The sequence below is a fragment of the Malus sylvestris genome, chromosome 15, assembly GCF_916048215.2.
Source record: "Malus sylvestris chromosome 15, drMalSylv7.2, whole genome shotgun sequence".
NCBI lineage: Eukaryota > Viridiplantae > Streptophyta > Magnoliopsida > Rosales > Rosaceae > Malus > Malus sylvestris.
This window is the reverse complement of record NC_062274.1, coordinates 3,311,101-3,329,125: the sequence shown is the minus strand read 5'-3', so window position 1 is coordinate 3,329,125 and position 18,025 is coordinate 3,311,101. Positions and strand designations below refer to the sequence as shown.

Genomic DNA, 18,025 nt, shown 5'->3' with positions numbered 1-18,025 from the left:
CATCTCTACCTAGCAAGAGGCTTTTTGGGAACTCACTGGCTTCGGATTCTATCGGAACTCCGAAGTTAAGCGAGTTCGGGCAAGAACATTCACATGATGGGTGACCCCTAGGAAGTTCTCATGTGAGTTCCCATAAAAAAAACTATGAGGGCATGGCCGAGGCCCAAAGCGGACAAAGGGAACAATATCGTGCTACGGCGGAGTCGAGCTCGAGATGTGATTGTTGAAATAAGTAAGCTAGGTGAATTAAGGTAAAATAATATATCAGTCGAAGTCACCTGACGTGATATGTACGGCTGAGCCTATAACTCATAAACAAACTCCTGCACACGAGTCAAAACCACCGTATGTGGTCTGTACGACAAGCTAGGTGTAAATAATTACGCTCAAGTGCTACGATCATGTGAAGGTTGTGCGAAGTATCGCAAGTTACCTACGAGTCAGAACCACCTAATGTGGTCTGTACGATAGGCTGGCACCTGCCTTGGATCCAAGGTGAGTGTATGGTGCGAGAGGTGAACGATCACGTGAAGGCTAGGCCCTGGCCTCGGGCAGAGCACTAACACTAGGGTGCAGGATAATAAGCATTAAATTTATCTCGACACAACCACATACACTACCATCACTATCATCAATATAAATATATACTCACCTGGTGTTTACCTAAGCGTCTGCATCGCCAAACAACAATATGCATAACTATAATAATGTATATACTAACATGTAATGTAATTGACATGGCAAATACTTGGTTTTCACTGTTCTCAAGCATGATTTCTATAAACATATATAATATTATTTTATGGGAAATTATACGGATTTTACGGTGAGAGGTTATTATTATTTTGGAAAGATAAATGATTTTAAAAAGCTTTATTTTTGCCCACTCACATTTTCGGTTTTGCGCCCCTCTAGGTTTCAGCTGCTGAAGGTTCGTATCAACGAGGATTCATGACAATTCTTTGTATAGGTGGCTACTTCTGACGGTATGATTCTTGCCCACACTACTGTATTTTACATATGCTCTAACATCGCATGTGAAATAGGTTCACACCAGCTCACCGCGCACTCTGGTAATTAGACGTTTTAGGTTTAAATTTATTTATTCACATTTTCCACATCATTATATTTTATGGTTTCGTCACCTTCTAGATGTCGGTCAGCACAGCTCGATTTTGAGTCCTAGTGGACATTTCGGGTCGGGGTGTGTCACTTGACGTCTAAGGTCAATTAATAGTAATTTAAAATTGTTTGGTAAAAATCTGTTTGGTAAAAACTGAAATAATCACCAAACGAGTTTTCAATTTTCAAAAAAAACAAAAAAAACAAAAGCTGAAAATTATTTGCAGTTTTTAATTAAACTAAGAATGTGTGTTAAGGCAAACATATTTGTATTTGTATTTCAAGTGATATGGAGTATTGTACTTCTCCAGTTAAATATAATATAACAGTTTCAAATCCTCCAGGCCAAAAAAATATTCAAGAGTCACACAAGAAACTTTTTACAATGTTGTTAAATTGAGCGGGATTTTCAACTTGGGGTACATGCGCTGTGTTCTTTATCACTTCCAATTTCGTTTTCGGTCCAAGAAGCCTGCATTGTTCGGAAAAAAAAAAAAAAAAGTTAGATAATTAATCAAGAACCCTAATGTTAATTACTCACCAGAACTACCAATTAAACTGGTTAATTATTTATAGATAAAATTAATGATAAAAATGCTGAACTTGGTGACACATACTCCTTGAGTTCAGTAGCCATCTCCAAAGGAAAGATCTGGTCTTTCTCTCCCCACACTATCAACACCTCCTAGAAACCAAATTGCAATATTAATTAAGTAAAACTGATTTTCCAAACCCCTTAAATTAATTAATATCAAATTACGCACAAATTAATCGATATGTAATATGACCTTGTTAGGAAGAGGAGATATGTTTGGTGTGTCTTCTCGTCCAAGAGTGAGTCCCTTTAGAAGCTCCATCTTTTCTTTTCTCTTATCAGAGTACAATTTCTACATTCAACACTATTAAGTTACAGGTCTATTACATGTTTTCACTGTATACATGAGTGATTTATAACCGTAAATACATATCATTCTCGCTATATTATTTATGCATGAATGATTTTTAATCATAAAGACATGCGGATATCTTACCATGAAACTCATATGCATCAATGACCAGAACTTCATCAGGCACAACTGCACTCACACTAACATTTTCTCTCTTAATTGAAGATACTTGTAACAAATGTTTGTCGGATATGATATGCAGTTACGCGTACAATAATTGATTACTCAATTAATACCCCTAGCTAAAATCAAGACTAAATTTGTTATTAACTACTAATTAAGCATTTGTCATAGGTCCCATCTAATCTAATCCCACCTAACTTACCAAGATTGAAGAAAAACACGTATCTATACGTATGGACCACATGACACATCCAACAAAATTCATTTGCCGTCCATATTAAACAGACAACTATAATACCAAGAAAAAGAGGTGTAACGGTGACTAATTACTGTATATAAATCTGAATTAAATTCACAATTAAACTAGTAACACTATTTAGACACGTAATGTTGATGTGGATCCACATGTATTAGAGAATGTATTATTAAGTTTTTTGTGCAAAAATGCTATTAAGTCACACAAAATCAATGTAAAAATGCTATTAAGTCACACAAAATCAATGTAAACGTGCCCATATTGATTAGAGCATTGTGTATCATATCTGTTTTGTGTGTCTAAATGACATTATTCATTTCTACTTACATGTATTATGTCGCTTAAGAAAAAGTCGGGAATGATGTCGAGCCGCCGGGCCATGGCGAGGGTGAGTAACTTGTTGAGCTGAGCCGCCGTGGAAGGCAACATGAGATCTTCAATCTTTTCCAACTTTGCCCTCTTCAAGAGCGCCTCGTGATCTCCTCTCCTCATGTTAACCCCAGAGCTGGCAATCACCGCCTTCTCCACTCTCTCCGGCCACATCCTCGCCAAGTGGTACGCCACAAAGCCGCCGTAGCTCGTCCCCATCACACTAAATCTCTCCACGCCGACCTTCTCCATCATCTTGGCGACCGAGGATGCCTGAAAGACCTCGGTTCGCTCTGGGGATCCGGTGGTGGAATTCCCGAAGAAGACAAGGTTGGGGACGTAGACGTTGAAGTGGGGGGAGAAGAACTGGACTTGGTTCCGCCACTGCCACATGGCGGCGGGGCCAAAGCCGTGGATTAGAACGAGTGAAGGTTTTTCGGGGTTTTGGGTTTGGTTAGAAAGTTTAGGGTTGGGACCCCAGAAGTGGAGTGTGGTTTGATCATTGTCGAGTTGTAGGGTTTGCTGGGAGAGGCCGGAGCCTGCAAAGCAACGGCGGACATAGATGGCGTATAAGGAGACGGGGCTGAGAAAGAAGGGTAACATTTTAGGAGTTTTTGATCATGAGAGAGAGAGAGAGAGAGAGAGAGAGAGATTAGTTCTTTCTGTTTTTGAGGTTGTTTGGGTGGTAAGGTATATATAAATCACAGCTTATTACTAATTTATCCTAGAATATGAGCTTTTGCACTAATTTTGGAAATTGATTGGTGAGAGAATAAAAAAATTTTACCGTGAAGATAGTGTGTGTGTGGGTGTGGAAATTATATGTTGGGTGGTGCTTTTGGGGGTTGGTTTGGTTGGTTCCCTTTCGTGGGTGATGGTGATGCACATGTACTCTCTCATCAGCCAACTTCCACCAAATTTTGGTGCGTCTTAATTAGTTAGGGTTTTTTTAATTTGTGTTATATTTCAGTAGTGAATCTTGGCGTGACCCACATGATCAAATTCACACCAAAATGGCAACTTCATCAAATTCACATCAAAGGACAATTATACAAGATATTTTGTTGCATTTAACCGTACTATAGACACATACACGTGAATCTTCGAAAGCATATACACGCTCACATGTGGTTGATCTTAGCAGGGATAGCATTTTACAATATATATGAGCTAGACTATGTCCTTCTCCAATCCCTAGGTTTATGTGTGAGGCGATTAAGCTTTAATTTATCGTATTTTATCAAGTGTTTCATCGCTTACATAATATACATAAAACATTCCATTATATGAACTTAAGAAAGTTGACTGGCAGTGTGGTTGTTTAAATCCAAATTGATACGTACGTGCATTATTACCATTCGTTCATGCATATTTCCTCGTTGCTCAACTCTGATTGTTTGTTAGAGCAGGTCTTCAAATCAATGATGAATGAGAATAAATTTTATGTGTTGTAGGGTTTATATATGTACTCCTACCAATACTTTGATAAATCGAGTGTGGATTTTGGTCCAAAGAATTTTGAAAACCTCAATTAGTCTTATTACATGTACTTTAATAAATAAAAAAAATATATATATATATATATATTTATATTTAAGAACCAAGTCGCTTATTTTTTAACATTTAATTGATGATTTAATGTGTGACAAACTAAGAGCCAAATGTGGTCGACATATGGCAACAACCCACTATGACTTAATTCTGAGTCTCGAAACAATATGGGTTCTGTACACCTACTGCAAGTTTGAATTCGAATTTAGTAATGGAAAAAGGAAGAACAGGAATCAAGGGATGGTTTTGACCAAATCAAAGAGAAAACCTAAACCGATATTGCACGCAAGGAACTTATACATTACTTGTTTTTCTATACAAAGATTTCAGTTATGTGTAGCTACCACGACTCAAATCGTTTAACTTTGTGGATAGCGATTCTTAATTGTCAACTTATTATGAGCATTTTGCGTGTGATTAGTTCTGGACAATAAAATCTTATGTGACTCACAATGAATCTTGCATGAATTGAATTATGCAGGTCTAATTCTAGCATTTTCTTTGTAAAAGTGTAAGAAAATCGTTTCTTTAGATCATATAACTAAATTATTCTTGCAACTGGTTTAATAATTTGTGGCTTATTATTTTCGGTCCAATTCCCTTGCACTGCATTGGGTTTAATCCAGGTATAACTCATACGAAGTTGCGGTCCAAATGATAAGTTATAAATCATTTAATCATTAATTAAGGGGCTTATTATTGTTTGTCTGCTGTGAAATCCATAGTTTTATATTATTATGTGGTTGGCTGTAGGTTATGAGAGACTTTTCAGTGTGTTGGCCGGTATACTAAAAGTCATAATACAAGTGGTTATAAATTTTATTTAATTTTTATTGACCTAAACTGATGTATAAAATGTCATGAATTAGGTGATGTTAGAGAGATTATCTACTTGAATCATATTTTTTAGATTACATAACGTGACAATTGATGGTTGGAATCCTTCTTTAATGATTTAAATAAAGAATAGTATATATATGATAACTTTTTTAATGTGTAAATCGCACAAGTTCACTAATTTAGTTCATGAAAGTAATACATGCTTAATTACTTGAAATAAAAAAAAATCATGAAAGGCGGACAACACCTGAATATTATATGTAGAATTTACTTTATTTTTCTTCTAATTCTTTGTTTATTATGATGTGTAAAATTAAAATGAGAATACGACCGGTACATCAAAAGTCGTCAATGCAAGTGCTAGATGCTCGTGCACTATCATTTCAAAAAGCATGCACGCGAGGAGTTTGGTAAAATTCCCACGAATTAGTGTACAAGTTGCATCTGGTAGATTGATTTGTTCACCCCCCTTCCTCCCTTTTGACCATGAAATCTGGTACCTTTCCAGTTTTTACCTTCTTCATCAATTAGCATCCATGGTTCGACTATGACTCCATGAGATCAGTTGCGAGGCATATGCTAATTTTATTAGCCCTTTTTTAATAAAAAAATTTCGCAGCATTAGAAATTTTTTATTCATTTTAAAATAAATTATACAAAATTATCTTAATTATGAATCGAACCACAATCTCATACCTCATATTTTAAAAATTAAAATGTCATACTTTATTTTATGAATTTGTTGCAATGTTAGACTTCGGTCAATTTTTCTGTTAGCTTCTCTATTAAATGCTGACGTGATTTGAAGTTGATCCTACTCCCTAGACCAATTAAATTTAAAATTTAAAATCATTTAAATATTTATATAAAAAAAATATGTGACCCAACCCTTACAATTAAAAATAAAATCACCCTTCTTCCTCTTTCAACCCAAAACCTCGCCCATCTCCTCGCGCCCCATCCTCACCCATATCCTCTGCAACTCCCACCTCTCTCCCAGAGACACCACGAGTTTTCTCTGCAACTCCCATCTCCTCTGCCTACAAGCAACGCCAAACCCCATAAACCCAGCTTTTCTCACTATTCACACCCACCCAGTAAATCTCGTATACAAAATTAGGGTTTTGTACATTGATCGCCGACGAAATGACCGAAAAGACGTCAGAGCGAGTGACCTACCTGCACGGCGACCTCGACCTCACAATCATCGAAGCCCGCTACTTTTCCTATGTCGATCTAATTGTAGTCATGGGCATGAGTTCCTTAGTCAAAACCTTGGCAATTTGAGGCACCTTTGTGCTGGGATTTAGTAGAAGATGAGTAATAGGTGGACTATTGGCTAACGGTGAGAAGGATAGTGAGATTTTCTTGTTCGAATTGGATTTGACGAATTTGGGTTTTCAAAAAATTTATCTGTTTTTTTTTTTTTTTTATGAAAATGGACAGAAAATTTATCTGGGTTTAGGGTGGTGGTGGTGAGGCGGGTGAAGGTCATGGGGATGGTGGCGAAGGGCGATTTGCAGTTGCAGAGGAGATGGGTGAGGTTGGGGTGCCCGGAGATGGGTAAGAACGATGTCGTCGGGTAGAATGTGATGGAAGGGTGATTTTATTTTTAATTGTAAGGGTGGGTCCTACATTTTTTATAAAAATATTTAAATGATGTTATTTTTAATTTTTAATTAATTTCTTAATCCTAGGGAGTGCGACCGCTTCATGCTCCTTTAGCAGAGGAATTAATAAAAAAACCTGATAGTGATTTGATATTACAATAAATATGAAATTGTAATTTTAAAAACATGAGAAGATTGTGGTTTGAAATTATTAATCCTTGAATTAATTCAGCAATGTCGACATGTGTGAAGGTAAGTATTAGGCGAATTTTTTTTTTTTAAATTTTAACGAAAATCTTTTAGTTTTATTTATTTTAACGAAAAATTATATTTTTATATTAAAAATTAATTCTAATAATATTTACTTTTTTTTATTTTACCATTTTCGTTAAAACTCAAAATTTTCAAAATTTTTTTATTAGTATTTTCCTTTTTTTTCGGTGAAGATACTTGGTGTGGAGCCAAAAATATTCACAAGGCGACACGTGGATTTTTGGACAAAAAGGACAAAAATACCCTTGCAGTACAACGAGGTTCCTACACGCAAGCAGCGGGCAACCCTCTTTCAACCAAGACAGAAGTGCCCAAAATAGGTAACAATTCAAAGTCCATCTCATCAAATCCTATCTACAAGGTAATTCCCAAACACATTCCTTTTAAATTATGCTAATTGGCTAATTAATGGGTTTATTGCCTAATTAACCCATTAATTGTCAATTAAACCATCCATTATATCCAAGTAACCACAAAATACATCAAATTCAACCCTAAAACACCACATGGCCGGCTATCCCCATTCAAAACCTAATCCATCACTTTTTCTAGTCCATTTGAATATTTTTCATACGTTCTTATTATTAGAATTTTTTACTTGCAAAGGTTCTTTGATAAAACGTATAAGCAAAATATAATGGCTAGAAATTTAGAAAATTCCACAAGTGAAAATTCTAATGTTCAAGAAATAGGATTGCGGAGATCCGTGAGGCTAAATGTGACAATAAGTGGAGCAGCACCACCACCACGAGTTTCCATCATGGGAACTACCACGGTGGCTACCTCGGTAGCCACCCGTGGCGAGGTCCATGGTGCCTTCACCACGGCTCGAGCCGTGCCATCCAAGCCTCGCATTCGCTTGCATCACATTCTAAGCAGCCTGCTCCTGCCAAGCAACCTGCTCCCGTCAAGCAACCTGCTCTCGCGGCCCAGCATGCTCCTGCCAAGCAGCCTGCTCTCGTGACCCAGCCTGCTCCCGACGAGCAGCCCACTCCCGTGGCCCAACCTGCTCCCGCCAAGCAACCTGCTATCGCGGCCCAGCTTGCTCCTGCCAAGCAGCCTGCTCTCGTGACCCAGCCTGCTTTCGACGAGCAGCCCACTCCCGTGGTCCAGCCTGCTTCCGTCGAGCAGCCTACTCCCGTGGCCCAACCTGCTATTCCCAAGCAGCCTGCTCTCGTGACCCAGCCTGCTCCCGACGAGCAGCCCACTCCCGTGGTCCAGCCAACTCCAGTCGAGCAGCCCACTCCCGTGGCCCAACCAGCTCCAGTCAAGCAACCCACTCTCACGGCCTAGCCTACTCTCGTGGCTTTCCAAGTAGCCCAAGTCGGCCCAAGACTATCTCAACCATCTGGACCTAGCATCGAGCCGGGGGCATTCTCACCATATTTTTTCGCGGATTTGACATTTCCCAACTTAAATCTCGCGCCCGGAGTCTACCACCCTTCCACTGCCCAATGAGGCGCATTCCTTCCAAGCTCTTCCAATCCAAATGGCGAACAACATTTGTCTCGACAAGTCATAGAGTTGACGAGCGCCCTTGCATAACAGACAACCTTGGTGAATCAACTTTTGCAACGCATCGGGATCCAACGTGCCCCGAACGAGGTATCCCGAAGTAGGATAAGGGCAGACAGACCTTTCCAGCAGCGTCCCAGAAAGCAGCCACTCGACCAGCCACGAGCCAAACGTTTGGGCAGTGTACATTCCCGTCTTAGCGCGCAGATGAGCATGCACTCTCGATTAGGGCCACGAATGAGCATACATTCACGGTTGGGGTCATACTCAGATAGTCAACATGAGCAACCTTCCAGGCAAAGTGTCTATTTGCGGCTAAGCCCACAAAGAGCATCATCCACCTTACATCAGAGTAGGCAGCACGACGGACGAAGAGAAGCAGTCACTCAATCCCGCTCAAGTTCAACCAGCAGCCTGCGAAGAACTCGCTCGCCTGCTAGGAACGCACTACATGCACTGCATTCGCGACATAGACGAGCCAAACACATGGAAGAGTAGCCTAGACCAGCAAGTCATGGCTGGGGGCAGCCGAGAGCTCCGCTACCCCAACAAAGGCAAATTCAGGAAGAAATAGAGGGACTATTGACCAAGCGATTGCATGATTTTCAACGCAACGAGGTCACCGACGAGGCACTACGACGGAACATGACCAACATAAGCAGGTCACCCTTCACGGACGAGATCGAGCAGGCAGAGCCTCCACGTGAGTTCAGCATGCCACATTTCACATCTTTAAAAGGGGATGAAGACCCGGAGAGACGCTTAAAGCGCTACCGAACCGCAATGATCCTTTATCGAAACAACGATGATCTCATGTGCAAGATATTCACCACCACTATACAAGGCGAGGCGCAAGATTGGTAAGATTGGTTCTACACCCTGCCGCCATAATCCATCCGGAATTTTTACGAACTTTCTTTGGTTTTCACCAAAGAATATTCATCTTATCGCTCGATCAAAAAGAAGTCTGACCATTTTTTCGACGTCAAGAAGAACCCAAAGGGAGTCGATTCGCGACTATGTAAGGAGGTTCAAAGTAGAGAAGGCAAAAATAGTCGGATGCAACGACTCGATAACTAGAGTAGCCTTCCAAAAAGGACTTCCAGCAGACCACCCACTACTCGGAAAATTGATCATGAAAGAAGATCTAACTCTGGCAGACTCTTTTGCTTTGGCAGAGAAGCATGCACTTTGGGATGAGGCTTCGGCAATGCACATTCAAGGACTTGAAGAAGTACCCGACATCACATCCCTAGAAGCAGCGGAGGACTTATTCGCATGTTTGACGGTATCTAAAGTAGCAATAAGCTCTACCATCTTGCGAGAATAGATGGGGGCCCGACTACCTGTATTCTACAGTTCATAAGCTCTCCTCGATGCTACTAAAAATTCAAAAGCTAACTTTGGCGATAATTGTTGTAACCCAAAAGCTTAAGTTTTACCTTCAAACGCAAGCAGTCATCATCATGACGCACTATTCCGCCGAATCCAAATCGACGACGATAAAGGCGTAAATCTTGGCAGATGCAAAGTTTTTTTACGAACGCAACAACTCGGCCCAACGATTCCCCGAAGGCAGCCAAGCACACTTTAGCCATACCTGCTCCCTCAATGGAGATTTCTGGCGTTTGCATGTCGACGACGCATCCAACTACGAAGGCTCGTGAGCAGCCGTGGTTCTTGCCACCCCAGACGTTTCAATGCTCAAGCAGGTGATCACTTTAAGCTTCAAAGCATCTAACAACGAAGCAGAGTACGAAGCCCTACTAGCAGGCCTTCGAATGACAAAAGACTTGGTGGTGAAAAAGCTTTCCATTCATTTCGAGTCCTAGCTAATCACCAGCCAGACTACCAGGGGCAAAGGCATGATGATCATGGCAACCGACTACTTCACCAAATAAGTAGAAGCAGAGCCCATGACGATCATGGTTCAAACGGACATAGAGCGCTTCATATGAAGAAGTATCATTTGCCGATTTGGCATCCCTTAATCCATTATCACCGACAACAGCCCGCAATTCGTGGGCAAAGATTTTACGAAGTTCTTCAAAAAATATGGCATCAAGCAGCACATATCTACGCCAAGATATCCTCAAGGCAATAGGCGGGCCAAAGCATCCACTAAGATGATCCTCGACTGCCGCAAGAAATCCCCCACCAATAAGAAAAGAAAATGGCCAGACGAACTCCAAGGATGTCTATGGGCATATCACACAACCAAAAGACGAGCAACCGAAATGAGATGGCCACAAGCTTAAATCTGGAAGAAGAGATGCGCGAATAGACTATCACTCGCATTGTAGCCTACCAGCATCAACTCCTCTCAAGCTATAACAAAAGGGCCAAGATCCAGCAGTTCCAGCCCGGAGATCTGGTCATAAGAAAAACCTTAATCACTGCCAGCAAAAAAGGCTCCAAAAATATGGATCCCATATGGGAAAGTCTGTACAAGATCAGCAGAGTATGTGGCAAGAACAATTACACCCTCGCCACCATAAAACGACAAAAAGATCGAAAAACAGTGGAACGCCTACAATATGAGGAAGTACCATGTGTGACCTTTCGCTACATCAAAGCCCGAAGACTCAAGCAGCTCGACGGGCACTACCTCACCAGCCGAGGATTATCCAGTTGTTATGCAGTTCTTACCTTACATCTAAGTTCTCGTTCGTTTAACTCGTTTTTCAATGAGGAATTCAGAAGTAATCACGACTTGGCTTGGCTGCATGCTTACAACAACTGATCACTCATGCACTTCAAAAGAAGACTGCGCATTTCTTAGGGACTTACCGCAAGAATTGCGCCCCCTGAGATACCAACCATGTTCTCCAGTGCGAGAGGGTAAACTAATTGCTCTCCAACGCGAGAGGGTAAACCAATTCCCCGACACCCACATGGGTTAGCTCTCCAAGAACGGGAGGATAAACTCTACACTCCGAATATCTAGACGTGGATGAGCCAGGTTGCCCTAGTATAACTAGATGCACGATGGCTTGCGCCAGGATTCCTAGAAGTAGCCGCAATAGTCTTTTTCAAGGCTTAGCTAACTGAAGGATTTTGGGTCTCTTGGCCTAATCTGTGGGGAATCAGGCCGTAGAGACGGAGAGGGCACATTACGCAGTACATCCGATAGACGGCTACCCTGGAATCCTAAAGCTGCTACCGAGTGCACTAAGGTAGCCTACGGATTCCGGAAGACTGCCTACGGCTTGCCCTTCGAGCAGTAAAGCCGCACTAGACTTATACAACCACACATTCTTGTGAAAGGTTAAACAAGCTAGCACGCATATACGAAGTTTTATCCACTGCTGACATGCTACGTAGTCGATAAGCTTCACCTCTGCCAAGCGCAGAACAACCTACACCAAGTCCTAAAGTGTTGTGATACTTGCTACGCAACCTACGGAATTGGAGAAAGTCAAGGTTAACAGCCTAGTGGTTACGCGGACTTGTCTGCTTCTGTAAGTAAGGCATCCGGCTGCCAACCCAATGGCTAACAACTTTGCAAAGTTCTACACCAACACCTACGGCTGTATAGGCTACGCGAGCTTGTCTGCATATAAAAAAGTAGCATGCTTGCCACTGGTCTATCAAGTCTAAAGGTTAGGGCATGAACAAAAGAAGCAAAAATGAAGAAAAGCTAAGGAAAACATGTTTATAAACGACTAGCAAATGCCGAATGAGTTCAAGCAAAACAAGAGCTACAAGGAAAAACAAAGAAAATCTTAAAGGCTACCTAGATGACTACATTTTAACAGCCTGGACATCCCACGACTATTTGGTCGCCACACCTTCAGCAGCCGCGAAGCTCTTAGCAGCGGCATCACCCCTGACTGCTCCAGCCTGGACACCAACTTCTCCAACTACTTCACCAATACCAACATGGACACGTTGCAGCTCATCCACTTATTTCTTCAAACTTTCGTTGATCTTCAGTACACCTTGAAGTTCCAACACTTGGGGTTCAAGCCTATCGACGATTATCTTGAAGTGGATCATTTGATTATAAGCAGCAATCAACTTTTCATCCTTTGCATAAGCAGCGAAATAAGTCTTTGGTTTTTTCTCAGTCGGCATCTCTTGAGCAGGCAGGGAAGATCCATTTTCCCACCTTCACTTGCAGCAGGATCCACAACGGTGATTGGACGAGCCAATGCATCTGCCTTGATCCTATTCACCTCTTATTTTGGGAGCATCCCACGTTTCTCCTGACGAAGAGAGTTAAAGTAGCCAACGCCATTCGTGCTACCCAGCAGGGGAGTTCAACCCAACATTCCAGCAGCTCATGAGGCCCGCAACCTCTTCATTTCTCTCAGTCACCTGCCTAGCTCGCATCATGTCCAAAAGCCCAAAAAGACATGAGCCATGTGACTCGCCTAGCACTGCGCCACAATCCGTGGCCTCAGCCATACAAGCTGTCATTGGTTCTAGCCAAGTCGAGCAGCTTAAAGTAGTTGTCCCTGCCACAATACCTCATCGGCCCATGCCGAGCCGACTCTTGGCCCATGCCAGCCGACGTGCCGCACCACCCCGACGGCTGCCCCGAGGTTGCACCATCCAAGAAGAAGACAAGGAAAATTAATTTTTTCTTACCTCAGTGCGGCACGAAGAAGACGAAGAAAGCAACGAAAGACGGTCATTTGCACGGGCAAGATGTAGAAGATTGCTAGAGGAGAGGGAACAAATATCCTCTAAGCTATCTCTCTCTTGTAGGGTAGAATAAATCGCTTTCCAAAGTTGATTTAATAACCCATTTAAGGTGGACTTAAATAGGCTTTGAGAGAAATTTATTTCCCTTTCCTAGAAGGATCTAATTTCCTATTAAAGAGAGAATCTACATCAAAATAGGAAGCAGTCATAAGTTTCCTAAAGCAAGAAGATCTCTACACCTGCTGCCCTTTTCTACGAGCAATTCAACAGGTGTGGGGGCATTTGTGGAGCCAAAAATATTCACAAGGCGACACGTGGATTTTTGGACAAAAAGGACAAAAATACCCTTGCAGTACAACGAGGTTCCTACGCGCAAGCAGCGGGCAACCCACTTTCAACCAAGACAAAAGTGCCCAAAATAGGTAACAATTCAAAGTCCATCTCATCAAATCCTATCTACAAGGTAATTCCCAAACACATTCCTTTTAAATTATGTTAATTGGCTAATTAATGGGTTTATTGCCTAATTAACTCATTAATTGTCAATTAAACCATCCATTATATCCAAGTAACCACAAAATACATCCAATTCAACCCTAAAACACCACATGGCCGGCTATCCCCATTCAAAACCTAATCCATCACTTTTTCTACATTTTTTCACCATTTCTTCCTTTTTATTAGCCAATTAATTCTATAACCACAAAAATATTTCCTTTTATGTTTAATTAGCCAATTAATTGGCTAATTAAACCAAAATAAAACCTAAACCAACCTAGCCCTATAAATAGGCTCATAAATAGGCAAAAATTCCAAAATTCTCTAAACACTCTTTCTCTCTAAATTCTAACTTTGGCATCGGAGGTTCTTCGGCCAAACCCCCCCCATTCATTGTGGGCGCGTGAGGCTCTTGGCCTTAACCTAAGGTGTTAATTGTTTTGTAGATGCAAAATTGTCCAAGATCAAGGAGGAAGAAATTTGCATCCACACTTGACCATTTTTTCAGTTCCTTCCTGCATGTCAATGCTTATCTGTACGTATACAGTTTTTGGTTTGTTTTATATCGTTCGTCGTGCACATGAGTTTTCAGTTCGCCCAAAAGACATGTTTTAGTTCTACAAAGTATATTGACGAAATACACATTTGGTATATTTGCACTCCAGCTGGCTGAAGCTGATCTTGACCCGCTAACACCTTATTAACCAAAATATATAATTCAGCACAGCCAATTAATCACACCTACCCCCACTGGACATGATAATGAAATTGATAAACAAATATAACCCCATATATAGGTTTTAGATTAGAGCTGAAAAAAAATTGAGGTTCCATTAATATTAATATAGAGACTGGCTTAACTACTTATAATCAAATGTAAAATCTCTGTTTGTTCCGATCTGGGATTGGTACTTTCAACACGCCCAACTACTTATGGCCATTTTATTATTGAAAAAAATGAGAGTTTTAAACTGTAACTTGTTTGGTGCTGCTGTAGTTTGTGCTGTTGGTTCATAATTTTCTAAAAGAAGTTAGTGGTGTACAAGTCAAAAAGGTAGGCAAGTGATTATAGCCGTCCCCAACAAAATACGAAGATGTGCAGATGGCTTGGTAGAATATATGCATGCACATATATATATGTATATGTACATGTATATATATAAGCAGCCTTCACATTCATATATACATAACAACTTCCTCATCATTACAACAAATTAATTAATTTCCAAGTCTTTTTTTTTTCTCAAGATATATGACTGAAAAGAAAATCCTCACATGGAAATGCATCATCCCAGGCTGTTACAAGAGCACTACAGATCCAGAGAGCCGCCTGCAGCAGCCAGTTCTTAAGCAAACCCCATCACTGCAGAAGAGACTCTCCATCTCGGATATAAGCAATGATCTGAGCTCGGCTCTCTTTGCAGACGATCTCTCCAACCCCCTCATCAGCCTCAACCTTCACGTGTTTTCGCTCGCGGAGCTTGGAGTTGTCACAAGAAATTTTTCATGGAGTAGTCTGATCGGGGAAGGTGGGTTTGGACCCGTGTTCAAAGGGTTTGTTGGTGACAAGGTTAGGCCTGGATTGAAGGCTCAGCCTGTGGCTGTCAAGCTGTTGGACTTGGATGGTTTGCAAGGCCACAAAGAATGGCTGGTTCGTTTCCTACATGTGTATATATTGCGCGTCAAAAATGATTTTTGCACTCTCATTTCTCCTACTGTCCTTCTTTCTTTTTTCTTAACTTTATGATTGAATAAAATGAAGGGAAATAACGGAAAAAATAAAGGGAGGAGAGTGTTGATAAAGGAGAAACTGAGAATGTGAAAATTACTACACTTAACGTTAACGTTTGAATTTCAAATGACCATAATGGCCTTCTTCATATAAATGGCATTGCATTTTTTTCTTTCTCTTTGTTTGTAGGCAGAAATTGTATTTCTTGGGCAGCTGAGGCATCAAAATCTTGTGAAGCTGATTGGATATTGTTGTGAAGACGAGCACAGGCTCCTAGTTTATGAATACATGGCAGGAGGAAGCTTAGAAAATCAACTCTTCAGAAGTGAGTTGTTTTTCCATTTTTTCTCGATAAATTTGTGTTAATTAATCACCTGCAAAAAGTTTGTTTAACAAGTACTCACAAATGCAGGTTATTCTACTCCTCTGTCGTGGTCGAAAAGAATGAAAATCGCCGTTGGGGCAGCGAAGGGCTTAGCGTTCCTCCATGAAGCAGATCACAAGCCTGTCATATTCCGAGATTTTAAGACTTCGAATATTCTGCTGGACTCTGTATGTTCTTCTTTCGGAGCTCCCTTACATCTTGCCGAAGTTATGTGATCTTTTTCACTTCTTTTTCCGTGCTACATAAGTCGAAAAAAGTCCAACACAACTAACCAAAAATCGAAAGTGACTTGATCATCATAAATAATTGGACGCATTCAGGAGGCTCATTCAAAAACTGCAAAGTTGTAAGGTTGAATTTTTGAATCAATTTTTTACCCTTCCAGGATTATACAGCTAAACTTTCGGATTTCGGGTTAGCAAAGGACGGTCCAGAAGGAGAAGACACACATATAACTACACGTATAATAGGGACACAGGGGTATGCAGCCCCTGAATACATCATGACAGGTAAGCCAATCACGTTTAGTACTTAATTAGTTGTTTAGACTCTCATAAGTCAAACTAATCAAGTTTAGTACGTACTTAATTGAATACAGGTTGCTTGACGACCAAGAGTGACGTCTATAGTTTTGGAGTTGTTCTGCTAGAGCTATTGACAGGTAAACGGTGCATAGATAATACCTGCCCCAGTCGTGAACAGAAACTTGTGGAGTGGGCAAAACCTCGCTTGAAGGATAGGAGAAAGCTCGACGGGATTATAGACCCAATGATGGAGGGACAGTATTCGATCCGAGGGGCTCGAAAGGCGGCTGCATTGGCTTACAGTTGCTTGAGCCACAATCCAAAGCAAAGGCCTAGGATGAGTGATGTGGTTGTGATCTTAGAAGGTCTTCAAGACTTCGATGAAGGGTTAGTTGTCAGGCCATTTGTTTATGTAGCACCAAATGAGGAGGATAGTAATAGTAGCATCAAAAGTATGATAACAAGTGAGGCAAAAAATTAGGGCAAAGAAAATTGGAAATAATTAATACGAAAAACAATTTGTATTGATTAAAAGAAAAAAGAAAGGAATTCAAATATATTATACTTTGTAATGATGTCACATCCCGACCCGGACCCCCATCACATCCGCGTTCGACTCCGCCGTAGCACAATATTGTCCATTTTGGATCCTGACCACGCCCTCATGGTTTTGTTTCTGAAAACTCACACGAGAACTTCCCAGTGGGTCACCCATCATGGGATTATTCTCGCGCTAACTCGCTTAACTTCGAAGTTCCGATGGAATCCGAAGCCCATAAGCTTCCAAAAAGTTTCGTGCTAGGTAGATATGAGAATATACATATAAAGCTTACAAGATCCACTCCTCTGAACGAAGTGGGGTGTAACAAATGAACACTGTTTGGCTTTTTTATAGTAAGAAAACTGCAACTTTACAAGTTGACATATATGAGTGACCCGTACAAAACCTAAAGTTTATGTACTCGTTCAAAACACAAAACGAAACACAAAGGGAAAAGTTTAAGCACTCGTGTCAAAATAAATATTGCTTGGCTTCTTTCATTTAATGAGTGTCATTCTTCATGACATGCAAATTAAAAACTGACATAAATACGCACTAAAACCACTCGTTAAAAATGTGAAAAAATTTATGCATATGTGTCAAACTGTGATTCGTAATAACAAAAAAATACTTTTTTTCTTTTTCCAAACTGTTTTTAAAAAGCGGATATCATGTCTATTAAAACTGTGATTCGTAATAACAAAAAAATACTTTTTTTCTTTTTCCAAACTGTTTTTAAAAAGCGGATATCATGTCTATTAATGATCCATGTGGTTGGATTAAAGAAATGAAACACTTGATTGATAATAGACAGAAACCTAATCCAGGTAGACTCCCAAGTTCCAACACCAATATTATACAGCCCCACTTTCTCCCTTTCTGATTACGTCCTCACAGTAATCTCAGGAATTTCAACAACTGCCCCAACGAAAATTTGAAAACTATCCATCTTGAAGAGCGAATTTTCAATGTGACGTGAATACGGTTCGATAAATTAAGTATAATAAATTTATAAATCAAGTATAATAAATTTATAAAAGGTTTTTCCTACGAGCCTAACTTCAAAATCTTTTAGTATTCACTATAATA

General features: G+C 40.5%; 2 protein-coding genes and 1 long non-coding RNA gene across 4 annotated transcripts; 2 read left to right on the top strand and 1 right to left on the bottom strand.

Moving 5' to 3' along the window:
• Positions 1-1,374: 1,374 nt before the first annotated feature.
• LOC126605347 (uncharacterized) lies at positions 1,375-3,657 on the bottom strand. Of its 2 annotated transcripts, XM_050272720.1 has the most exons (4): positions 2,776-3,650; positions 1,911-2,009; positions 1,740-1,807; positions 1,375-1,594 (listed from the first exon to the last, which is right to left on the bottom strand). In XM_050272720.1, exons 1-4 carry the CDS (start codon positions 3,418-3,420, stop codon positions 1,480-1,482), a joined length of 927 nt encoding a protein of 308 aa, XP_050128677.1. In that variant the 5' UTR covers positions 3,421-3,650; the 3' UTR covers positions 1,375-1,479. The 2 variants fall into 2 exon arrangements, with proteins under 2 accessions (XP_050128677.1, XP_050128679.1); XM_050272722.1 differs by lacking the exons at positions 1,740-1,807; positions 1,911-2,009 and having other exon boundaries at positions 2,776-3,657.
• A 2,384-nt stretch (positions 3,658-6,041) lies between these two features.
• LOC126605351 (uncharacterized) lies at positions 6,042-6,887 on the top strand. The gene is made up of 2 exons (XR_007616923.1): positions 6,042-6,553; positions 6,655-6,887. It is a non-coding gene; the product is annotated as an uncharacterized LOC126605351 (long non-coding RNA).
• Positions 6,888-14,686: 7,799 nt separating this feature from the next.
• Positions 14,687-16,970, top strand: LOC126605344 (serine/threonine-protein kinase RIPK-like). The gene is made up of 5 exons (XM_050272718.1): positions 14,687-15,405; positions 15,676-15,811; positions 15,899-16,038; positions 16,257-16,380; positions 16,470-16,970. Exons 1-5 carry the CDS (start codon positions 15,007-15,009, stop codon positions 16,874-16,876), a joined length of 1,206 nt encoding a protein of 401 aa, XP_050128675.1. The 5' UTR covers positions 14,687-15,006; the 3' UTR covers positions 16,877-16,970.
• The last annotated feature ends 1,055 nt before the right edge of the window (positions 16,971-18,025 follow it).

Bases quoted from the DNA above. Each gene is read 5' to 3' on its own strand.
- LOC126605344 (XM_050272718.1), top strand. From the start codon at position 15,007: ATGACTGAAAAGAAAATCCTCACATGGAAATGCATCATCCCAGGCTGT. The intron at 15,406-15,675 runs GTTCGTTTCCTA...CTTTGTTTGTAG, and splicing joins AAGGCCACAAAGAATGGCTG to GCAGAAATTGTATTTCTTGG. The intron at 16,039-16,256 runs GTATGTTCTTCT...TTACCCTTCCAG, and splicing joins CGAATATTCTGCTGGACTCT to GATTATACAGCTAAACTTTC.
- LOC126605347 (XM_050272720.1), bottom strand. From the start codon at position 3,420: ATGTTACCCTTCTTTCTCAGCCCCGTCTCCTTATACGCCATCTATGTC. The intron at 2,010-2,775 runs GTAAGTAGAAAT...TGTTGAATGTAG, and splicing joins TCTTAAGCGACATAATACAT to AAATTGTACTCTGATAAGAG. The intron at 1,595-1,739 runs GTATGTGTCACC...CGAACAATGCAG, and splicing joins ATGGCTACTGAACTCAAGGA to GCTTCTTGGACCGAAAACGA.